Source organism: Rhododendron vialii, chromosome 6a, assembly GCF_030253575.1.
Source record: "Rhododendron vialii isolate Sample 1 chromosome 6a, ASM3025357v1".
NCBI classification, from domain to species: domain Eukaryota; kingdom Viridiplantae; phylum Streptophyta; class Magnoliopsida; order Ericales; family Ericaceae; genus Rhododendron; species Rhododendron vialii.
In genome coordinates this window covers 7,895,190-7,907,228 of record NC_080562.1, presented here as the reverse complement: position 1 = coordinate 7,907,228, position 12,039 = coordinate 7,895,190, and the positions used below count along the sequence as shown (strand labels likewise).

The 12,039-nt window shown below is 36.1% G+C and overlaps 1 protein-coding gene across 1 annotated transcript; it reads left to right on the top strand.

Annotated features, from left to right (window-relative positions):
• The first annotated feature begins 2,761 nt into the window (after positions 1 to 2,761).
• On the top strand, positions 2,762 to 3,821 carry LOC131331330 (LOB domain-containing protein 38-like). Its single transcript, XM_058365218.1, has 2 exons — positions 2,762 to 3,040; positions 3,310 to 3,821. The coding sequence occupies exons 1-2, from the start codon at positions 2,857 to 2,859 to the stop codon at positions 3,672 to 3,674; spliced, it is 549 nt and encodes a 182-aa protein (XP_058221201.1). The 5' UTR covers positions 2,762 to 2,856; the 3' UTR covers positions 3,675 to 3,821.
• The last annotated feature ends 8,218 nt before the right edge of the window (positions 3,822 to 12,039 follow it).

Genomic DNA, 12,039 nt, shown 5'->3' with positions numbered 1-12,039 from the left:
TAGAATTTGATGTTGAATCTTTTTTATGATAAATAACTTTCTTCCAAGTCCCAAGTCACAATTAAGTATTTGTGCAATATATGTTCAAGACTGCATCTTGCTACCTTTTGGGATTTGATTTAATTCAATTCCATTTTTATATCCCACCAAATTGGACTCTTGGGAGCCAGAATGGTTGTGATAAAGACGACTTTGGACTTGTATATCGAAAAGGGGACAATACCATCCAATGGCTTTTCATGGTCAATTAGCCTACTCAATCACTATAATAGTTTAACAAAAATATTTTACATAGGATCCTCTTCGTCTCTTTTCAGGGACTGCACGGTCCTTCTAGCCTCTTCTTAGGCTTTTGCCGAGTCCACTTCGATGACGATCTGAAACATTCACATGTTAGAACTTATTCACAATTTAGCGGCGTTAAAAAAGTATGTTGATCAGTTATCAGTATATATATTTTAATTGAAAGACTTTTACATCGTAGAAAATGATTCCAACCTCGGAACTAACTAAATTCATTTTTCTCAACCTAAATATGTATTCTGAAGTGTGTCAATACTTATACGATCAACAAGATTTTTTTACGTGACTTATGTTCCAACGAGATTCAAAAACCAAACGATTCCGATCATAAAAATGAATCCGACGAGGGTTCATAGAGCACTCAATAGGACGGTTGTTGTAGCCATGATTGATAACTCTGTACGTTTTTCAAAACCTGATGATGACGTTGATCATATCTTGTTTCTAGTCCATAGGAAGTGTGTTACACGTCACCCAATATTCTTTATTTATCAAAAGAAAAAGAATTAAGCTGGACACTTCAGACTAGAGAAGGACATAAAATTTAGAAAACTCGAATAATGTGGAAATGGAGGGATCTTTTGCCAATGGATTTGCTTGAGGCTGCGTTTTTCCGCATCTTGCAATTGGGCCCCATTGATTCGTTCCAAGACTTGGCTGCCCAAAATAATACAAATGGGGTTAGGTTGGTTAGCTGCCGTATGTTTCGAGGATGGTGGGATCCACCCAGAATTCACTGAGTTCATCGAAATCAGTGGATCCGGTACGTGCGGATACCTCTGGTATATATGTAATTCCAAAATCTTAACAAAAACTAGTTGGTTCCTTATTATATGTTTTTCATTTCCTTGAAAGAAAGTCTCAGCCGAAATTTTAAATTATATAACGGTTTCGAAAACTTTGAATTGCATAAAGTGTTTTTAATTTTTCTGGGAGATCGTCGAAGGAAAAAAAAATCAAATTTATTATGTTATCGAAGATATCTTGGAGCGATTCGGGATTAATATTCTAGAATTCGAAACAATTATTTTTGGTGGGTCAAAGTAATAAAAATATTTCTATGAAAGATTATATAGTCGTAACAATGAGATTGCATTCCACAGGTCAAGGAGCTCCACTTGTGCCCAAGTGGCCTTAAGTAATTCATGCAAAAATTAGGCCTGGTATCACAACACACTCTCTCTCTCTCTCTCTCTCTCTCTCTCTCTCTCTAAGTTTTTGGCCCAACAGCATCATGGATTACTGTACTTAGGTGAGATAAGGGACGAGGAGTTCAAGTTCTCTTCTAAGAATTTATAAAAACGTAAGATATAGATAAACAATCAGGTAAAACATTTAAATGGACTATAATTAAAATTAACTTCAAAAAGTCCATACATATTTGTACTATCGCATTAACACAATTAAAAGAATTCTGAAGATTAATAAATTCTTTTTTGCTGACAATAAAACACACCAAAAGGAGAAAGATAGTAAAAAAAACATGATGAAGTATTTATTCGCATGACAAAATTACAAAACTAACATAGATGCAAGTTAGTGCAACAAATATACATGTAACAAAGTTATAACCTTAGCGGAACGGGGCCTAAACCTTAGCGGGAAATAAATGGCCGTTACTAAATATAAAAAAAGAAACATTTTCACCAACTAGGGAAAAAGAATAGTATATAATTGCGTGTGGATCAAAGATGTATGTAAAAAGGACCGATATACATAACAAAAAACGGGCATCATGAGACAGGTACAAGTATTCGAGTACGAGAGTTGAAAAATCACACACTCCCCACAACCTAACTGGGCAATTCATTATTTCCCTCACGCCCCATTGCTGTTGGGGGAAAATATCGATAATATCCATCTCCAAATGATCGCATCAAAACGAGCATCCATGGCAATGGGTATAGTTGTCATTCCAACGTTCATTCAAGGAATATTAAAAAGCCTACGGTACTGTAGATAGATATAATATCACAAACAGGCCGTGGGAAACCGAAGCCGCTCGTCCCAGAGTTTGGAAAATATTCCTTCAAAAGAAAAGCCCCCACTCCTCCCTACGCAACAACCCCCACTACTAATTAAAAAAAGATAACCACAGTTGGTCTTTTTTTTTTTATGTCGATGGTCGGGATTGTTCAGACCATCTTACGCGCACGTCAACTATTCACTTCCTCTATTCGATCAAATTAGGTGACCATCTTGGCGACTATTCACGTCCTCTATTCAATCAAATTATGTTGACGATCCACGCCGAGACTGAAAGATCAAGATTTTCTCTTTCGCGATCTGTCCTCATTAGGTTGTCAAGTTTCGAACTCAAAATGTCTAGATTTTGTTGTCACTTAAATTACCCCCGGGATTAAAGCTAACCACAGTCAACTCTTTTAACTCAACCCACATCCCCACTTGGCCACTTCTCGGCATTATAAGGACTTCCAAAGCCACAACTTTGTCCCATCCCTTCCCACTTTTGCGCTACTGTTTTGCTATCTTCTCCTCCTTTTTCAGCTCTCTAGAAATTAAAGTGAAAGAAAATTTGAAGGATAGGGAAAGATGAGCTGCAATGGTTGTCGAGCTCTGCGGAAGGGGTGCAGCCAATCGTGCATACTGAGGCCGTGTTTGGATTGGATAGAGAGCCCTCAGGCCCAAAGCAACGCCACCCTCTTCGTGTCCAAGTTCTTCGGCCGGAGCGATCTCATGTCTTTCATCGGCGCCGTACCCGAGAACGATCGACCCGGTAATTTACCATTTCACAATTCAAGTCTTCCATTTTGATCGTTGTATAATTAACGTGACTTTTGACGTGATTGATTTTCTCGATAACGTCTACAAAATGATTGTTCCAAATCATGAAAATGAACTCGGGATTGGCCCGAAAGAAGCAAAACTGGAAAGGTCCAGTTATTTTTCGTAACAAAATGATGCAACTTTTTATACTCATTTTGTTTTGTTTGTTTGTTTGTTTGTTTTTTTTTCTGATTCTTTTTTTCTTTTCGAACCCTGCAGCTCTGTTTCAGTCTCTGTTATTTGAAGCATGCGGTCGAACAGTGAATCCGGTGAACGGAGCCTTGGGTCTCCTCTCGACCGGCAACTGGCACCTATGCCAGTTCGCGGTCAAGACGGTCCTCTCGGGAGGCGCTTTGCGGCCAATCGGTGCCGGAATTGTTACCCCGTCGCAGACAGAGGCTTTTCATTCCTTTCAGAAATGGTACGACAATAGCACTAGCAAAGAATCCGATCTAGAGAAGAGTTCGGTGACCATGTCGTTTGACTCGGAAGAATCAAGGGTGTTCATCAGCTTTGATGGCTGCGATTACGACGTGAAAGATGTGTGTGGAGAAGAACCAAAGCTTCTAAACCTTTTTGTATGAGCAAGTTAACCAACCGTGTCGTGCACAGCACCATCCCGGGTTCGTTTTGGTGTTAGAACTTTCGGTGACTAGGATATTAAGTCTTTTTGTCATACAGAGCGCTTTTTGTTGGATGAATGAAATCAAACCTCTTTCGATGACTTAAAACTTGAAAGTACTTCTGGGGCCTCTGCTCAGTGTTGAAAGTCTCCTTTCCAATTTTCCGAAAACCAGACATGCAGGTCTAATTTTGAAGTTTCTGGACGGTTCAAGTTGATGATCGATCGATCATCAACCCTTCATTTTGTAGAACTTTTCGAAAAGCTCAATAATGACAAAGCTCGTGCCAATTGAATAGCGATTAATATCTGGGGACATATATATCTTTAAGAAAATAAACTGATATTTCTTCGAAACTCTTTAGGGTGTGATCTACTAACTTAAATAAGTATATTTTTTAATTAAACGTGGTGTATTGTAAAAGAATGACATGTTTCGTAAAGTAAAAAATAAATACTTAAAAGATAAGAATCTTAGCGGTATTTAATTAGTATTAGTGGATCACATAGAAACTGAGCAGGAGGACAAAACACTCAAAATCCGGAGCTCTCTGTAGGAAAAACAATCCTCAACTTTCGGGTTCCATGTGGATTGGGTAGAATGTCATCGAAAACAAGGAAGCAATACCCATTAGAGGGTAGTGAAAGTTCCACATTAGGAACATAAATCTCCATAAACGAAGATGAACAAGAACAAACTGAAAATAAAAACGGAAGAGATTGAATTCTTTCCACCTTGGGTGGAAGTCCCCTAGTTTCCAACACCCATCATGGGTCTCACCGTGCATTTATCACATTTATCCCCTAGTTTCCACCACCCATTACTTACCAAAAAAAAAAAAAGGGGTTATACATACTATGTTTAATTGTCACACTAATCACATACCACAAAATATGACAATAATTGCTACAAACTATGGCAATACTTAGAGATAGAAGGGCATAAATCCAACAGCTAAGATTAAAAGAGAAAGATCCAAGGGTCCAGAAAAATGGGGGCATGGATACCCCAATACTGCCTTGGGGCATCACAACCGGACCCATAAGGCCGTAATAGATGGGGGAAGTTTCTTGCAGGAAAACCATAGATATCAAAACAATTTTTTCAAATTAAGTTATGTAGCTGTGCAGGTAAAACACGACCCTTGATGGAGCTAGGATGATGAGGCGCACTAATCTGGATATGATTTTGAGACCGGAATCTATTCTATTGAACTAAAGATGTACTCCCTCCGTTTCACTTTGTTTCGTCTGTTTCCTTCTTGGAACGTTTCAAAAAATTGTTTATATATCATAATCTATAGTATTTTACAAAGGGAACCGATAATGCCACGAGCATTTCTTTTCCTGCCACGACCATTTAATGCACTCGAGGTCAAAGTGACTATTTTGTCCTCTTTGGTCAAAAGCTGGGCCTTGGAAATCTTAAACAAAACCCGTCCTTCTCCCTGTTCCATTTTTTTCTTGCTTTACAGTGTTCTAACCTCTAAACTTTGTTTTTAAATTTTGTTTCGCTTTATTATAATGCTTTACTTTTGTCAATTTTTTTGAAAATGAAAAATACAGTATGACACAAAATTGAAAAAAATAGGATCTAGAAAAGCCATCCGTTTCAGTTTGGAATTATATTTGTCTTTAGTAAACTCTTTTAAGTGTTTGGTTATACTTTTCTACCCTACTATGGGTACACGATTTAGTGTCATCCTCCAATTATGCACCAGATTACATAAAATTTATTTTGGAGTCATACACTATTAATCAAAGTCGTTCAATTTGCTTGAAATAGTAAGTGTCGCTAGGCGTTTATCAATATAATCTTCTCACTTTTGACAAAAAAAAAATTTGCTTGAAATATTATTCTAATGGCCTTTCCAAAAAACCAACTAAGTCACATATATATGTAAAGGCTTAATCAATTGATTCAATTTTTTTCCCTACAAATGTTGGGGGAAAAAATTGATTAAGCCCTCACCCATAATCGAATCAGCTGATTTTTTACAAAAACTCTCAGAACATGTTTAACAATTTGAACAATTTCGATTGTACCCTTAGTTTCGATTGCATTTGCTGTAGTGTACCGTTAGTTTTTATATTGTATATATATATACACACACTCAGGTGACAATTCGGGAAAGTTAATTCATGAAAGGAGATTACTGATAATTAATGGTAGTATGGGCTGACTATTTTGGAAAAGAGGACAAAAGCGTCACTTCCACCATGAGTGCAATAAAGGGTCGTGGCAGGAAAAGAAATGATCGTGGCATTATCGGCTCTATTTTATAAATTTAATATGGATCTTGTTTGATAACTTTCAATTTATTTTTTTAAACAAAGTTTTCGAAATCATAAAAAACATTATAGATTATGAGATATAAATAATTTTTTTGGATGTCCCAAAAAAGATACATGCGCAACAAAGTGGAACAGAGGGAGTACTAATTCACACTTCATGAAATAATATAAATAGGAGTAAATTTTATAACTTATCAACCATATATTTTGGCAAATTGCATTCTGTAATCTGCTCCCAAACACAAAAAAATGCAAAAAACAAAAAAACAAAGAGTTAATGTGAAAGTGGGTAAAAAATATTAATGTGAAAATTGGGTAACCAAACACCCCTTATATAAAATACTCTCTCCGTCCCAATTTAATAGATTTTTTTGCGAATTTGTGTTACTTTTATGTGACCTTGAAAATATTAATGGAGTATCTTGTAATTATAATATTTTATGTGATCCTGAAAATATTGTACTCCCTCCGTCCCAATTTGTAGTTCCTCTTTGGGAGTTTGTGTCACTTTTCAATTGATTATATCTTATAATTTATAATATTTTAGGTGATTTTCAAAATTTTGTATAAAAGAGTTCAGTGAGATTTAACAAACAAGATTCATATTTGATATAAAAAATATTATAAATTAAGAGATATAACCAATCTTTTGAGACTTTCAAAAAAGAAAAGAGGACTAAGAATTTGGGACGAAGGGTGTATTATAGAACCAATCGAGATCTATCAAATAAGATTAATATTAGATATAAAATTTATTACCGATTTAAAGATTTTACTAATTTTTAATTCAGTTAAAATAGAACGAAAAACTATTAAGTTGAGAGGGATGGAGTGTATTAAGCCGTGTCCAAATTCTTGGTCAAAAAGGTAATGACAACATATGTGATTTTTGATTCCTCACCTCCAATCCCATTGGATGCTCCTTAGATAAAAAGAAGATATCACATGAAATTGTAATCAAGTGGTGGAGAAAATAGCGTAACAATTTAATTTTATGTAAGTGGGGCCTGGAAAAAATATATGGAAAAAGTTCACTAGAGTTTATACGAGGAACATCAGTTGATAGTTGGAAAGAGATTTCCGGACCGGGGTGTAGTGCACTCCCGCACTATACGTGTAGTGCGAATAATTCGGCCGTCAATTTCGGCAATAGACGGTTATGATTTTCATCCAAACAATGGATGGGTAGGATTTGTAGAAATTTGGATTATATCCAACCATTCATTGTCAAGATCAATGACCCCGTGTGTTCTCTACAGAGTGCCTTGCAGGGCCTTGCAATGCTGAATTTTCCAATCCCGGATATAGGCCGCGGAAAATCGAACGCACTGGTGCCCAGTGTTTGGAAAAATATTCCTTCAAAAAGCCCCTCCCTCCACTTTAATTCCCATCCCCACTTTTAGACCCATATGGTAGGCTCTACCCAAAAGATTCCAAACCTCAATTTCTGTCCCACACTCTACTCCCTTTCCAAAAACAACTTGTAAAAATTAACAAATGGTTGGCTCAGACCTCGTGATCGGCTCGATTAAAACTCGTCTGAGATCAGCTCGTAAACAAGTTAAGGTTAAACATATTTTAAAGCTCATTAAGTTCTCAAACCAAATTTAAACAATTGACTGTTTGGATCGATTGGCTCGCCCCTACTCAAAATGGTTTCACGAAAGAAAGCTTACCATTGGTTTATTGAAGAGGACATACCATCCAATGTTCCTCATTAGCCTACTCCATCACTGTGATAGTTTAGCAAATAAAGGAGGGATCGTTTCCATTCCTTTAAGAGGAATTAGATAGTAGTTCTGTTAGGCTCTTTATGGGCTCTTTCTGAGTTCACTTCGGTAATCAAAATTATTCAATTTTTAGAGCTCGTCGAGATTCTTAGCCACGTAAAAATAGTATGTTGCTCGGATTATATTTTATTGTACTTCCGAAATGAAGTAAGCTTTTGCCAATGGATTTGCTTGAGGCCGGCTGAGTTTCTCCGCATCTGCAATTGGTTTGGGCCCCATTGAAAGGTACCTTTACTTGAATTTTATTAATTCAAGGTAGTAGTAGCACATAACGCTTCTTCTTTTTTACTATTTTTAATTTAATGACTGGATTGTCCAGTAAGAATGGCTAGGCTGCCTTGAATTTATTAGAAAATTGCATACTTTAATGGCGAATTGTCATAGCCATGTGGATCAATTGATCACACTTTTACCTAAGTGGCTCCGTACTCTGGTAATTCATACAAAATGAAAGCCGGACATCGCTTATTAGATGATCAGATCTCCTAAAATTTATTTTCCAAACCGATACCATTCGTTCATTTGATTTTTTGAACTTGATTGAATGATTATCTTAGATAGATAATCTCTTTATTTTGTCTTCCCCAAATCCATTCACTTGGACAGTTCATCCGAGGAATATTAAAATCCAACGGTGGAGATATAATAAGGTTACAAATAGTTTGAGAGAAACCGAAGCCGCTCGTGCCTAGAGCTTGGAAAATATGCCTTCAAAAAAGAACCACCCCCTTCTCAAAAAAAAAAAAAAAAAACATCCCTTAATTAGTTCCTTCGGCTACAACCCACCAATAATGAGTTTTCTTTTTCCCTTTTTCTTCTTCCTCATTTCTTCCTTCTTCTTTCCTTCTCCAATAGTTGAACGGTTGCAGGAAAGGGGTTGAGCAATATGGGGTACGACGGCGGCACACAATAGCAGAGTGAGTCACAGTTGTGGTGTTGTACGTGTGTGGTAATAAGGATATATATGTTCACATACATTTGTACACACACAAATCGATTAAACGCGATCCAACGTATAATAAATTGCAAGATAAATTTATAAAAATTCCAAATTATTGGTCGAAAAGGTAATGACAACAAATGTGATTTGGCTTCCTCAAGGCCCTCACCTCCCATTGGGTCCTCCTTAAAATAAACAAGACATCACAGAAAATTGTGATAGCGGGTGGTGGAGAAATGACGTTTAATGCAATGATTTTATGTGTCACCATCTTTTGTCATTTGAGGTGCCCGGACAAAATACTTTTGGAGTTTGGATGGCCAACTGGCCGCGGAAAACCGGAAGAGCCACTCGTGCTCGGTGCTTGGAAAGTATTCCTTCACAAAGCCCTCCACTTTACTTCCTTCCGCAACCTCCCCATTATGACCATAAAACCTTCTTTTTTTTTTATTTAAAAAAACAGATGTGCAAGGCCGGCTCATATATTTTGGAAACTCGAAGCGGATTTTTTATATTGAGCCCCTTTCATATTCATGAATTTTTTTTAAAAATGATAAAAGTATAAAAATAAAAACATAAAAAAATATCAAACTAAAAGGATACAATTATGACAATATAAGTGTAAAAAGATATTATCGCAAGAGTTTTTGAAGAAAATAAGAAACAATTGTGTTTTTATTTAGAAATATTAATCTAATATCAATATGTAAATTACATTACAGTGGAGCCTCAATTTTGGATCAAAATTTGGAAGTCGAAAGCGGCTACTTCCCCAGCTTACCCCAGCCGGCCTTGCAGATGTACGGGCCACCTCGTCGAGAATTTTAGCCCCTCTCTCTCTAGTATGTTGATATCTTTTGTGTGTTGATCAGATATATCAATTGATATACTTCCGAAACACTTCTGTGTTGGCAAAAACATTTGCAATACAAGATTGGAAATCATTTTTTTATATAATTTAGATGTGCGGACATCATTTTTGACGTAGCTGAATTCTCGACTAGTTTTAGAAAAAATATATGTTTCAATCATCATAGCAACTCAATAAGAGTCTAGAAAGAAATAAAATAAAACAGCTAGCCAAGTTCATTTAGAAGACTCGAAAAGAGCTGAATCCATATAATTACACAAGTATTTTTCCTTGCAATAACTCCCCTGTTTTCCTAGGAGTTCGTTTTTTTTTCCGTCAATATAGTATATATCAGCTAACGGGGGTTAATGAGGAGTTAGTAGGTTAGTCCACAACCGATCTTAGAAGCTATCTATGGCCCTAATTTCCAAACGTCCATGACGAAGTTCAAACCCTTACTTCCCAAATGAAAACGATCAAAAGATGTCAACTGAACTAGAGTCCATTGGCGTTCGCCTAGGCGTTGGTGATGTCCATATGTGTCCTGTTTCTGGTACATAGGGAGTGGGTTACCAAAATTTGGTAGGGGTGTTCAAAAAAATCTTAATCCCCGACTCTGTTTAACAAGACTGAAATATTAGTATAAACATGGGTTGCTAAGTGTTCAAATGTGAATTTTTTTTGATAATTCAGGTGTCTGAGCTAACTTACGCGCACCTCGATTAATCATGTCGCCCAATTTCACCGCCCACTTGCATAGAGCCCTATTAAAGCCGAAGAAAGTATTCAAATCTAAGTTGATTTGTGGTTCTCTCAAATTGATGAGTGTTCAAACTTTGTTTGGTTGGGAGTTCAAAGTAGGGGTAGAATGAAAATGCACATTACTCAATGTAGCCTAGATAATTTCTAGGGATTTTAATTGAAAACGCAACCTTCAACATGGAGTAGCCTCCGTACAGGATGTCCTGAACCAGTTTGGGTACACCTCGGACTACTGCCTACAGTCCTTCCCGCAGCCGTTTCACACACTTACACGTGGAGGTGAGGTGACCGCAAAAGTTGTTATCAAGAAAAATCAAATCTGAGATTTTAGGATAAAACAAATATCTAAGTTCCGAGCCAAAACCACTTGGCCAATCTTTGGAGTTATCACTTACCAACTTATGTTCCCCACAGTCATCAATTTTAAGAACGTAAAGTTGTTGGGAAATGATTATCACACATTTGTACTATAGATCCGTATAAGATGCAAACTCTTACATTTTCAATGGGACTACTTTCATCCAAGAACCACAAAAAGTTCACCTTAAAGATTTAAAAAAAAAAAACATGAGGCCAAGAATACATTTACGTGGGGAGGGGCTGCTTTCCCCCCTCCCCTGACACCCCACCCCCCGGCCCCACACCCCATTTCCCATATTACCCCCTCCCCTCCCCCGTTCTACTTCTCCTGCCCCTCCCTTTTTCCATTTACTTTTTTTTTTCCTCCCTTCTTCTCCTGCTTCCCCCCTCCGCCCATTTACTTTACTTTTCTTTTTCTTTTTCCCTTTTTATTTTCTTTTTGTTTCTTTTCGGCTGGATTTTTTTTTTCGTTTTTTTTCTCTTTATTTCCTTTTATTTCCTTCCACTTTGAATCTTTTTTTTTATTTTTCAATTATTTTCTTTATTTGTTTCTTTTCCCATTTACCTCCCTTCTTATTTTTTTTTGGTTAACTCAAATTCTATTTTCAATTAAGATTACAATTAGTGTTCGGGAACTAATTACGAAATGTATTTTGCAAACGACATACTAATCCAAAATACAAATGTTATATTTAGGATTACTTTTTTTAAACTATAGTACAATTTAATAAATTTGTTAACTATTATTTAGCATAAATTCTCTTAACTGATTCAGTAGTATGTTGCTTCAAATCACGTCTCTACTCCATAGGATTGCAAATGGCTGGTTTTTATTTTTTTTATAACTAAAACGGAAACGTTTTAGGGGCTTTATAGAGGCTACTGTGCCAATGAGGGCAGTTGAGCCCCCCGGGTCCCCCCTATTTTTTAATTTATTTTTTAATTTAATTACTTATACCTTATTTATTTAATTTCTATAAATACACCATTTGTATATTTAAAAATATAATTCAAGAATTAAGTGCTTTAATTTTCAATTCAGTTAAATCAGAGCAAAGATCGTTTTTATTATTATTTTATTTTAAATGGTCATAATGAATTTTTTGGTTTAAGGCCTTTCAACAAATACCCTAAGACTCATTATTTAGTTTCAAAACTCTCTTAGAGTGTTCATTGAAACGCCTTGGAGCCAAAAATTTATTAGGACCATTTAGGATGAAATGATCAGAAAAATAACAACTTTGCACCGGTTCAAACGGATTGAAAATTGAAACACTTATTTTAGTAACTATATTTTTTAATCTATAAAGGTCAAAAAAATAAAAATAAA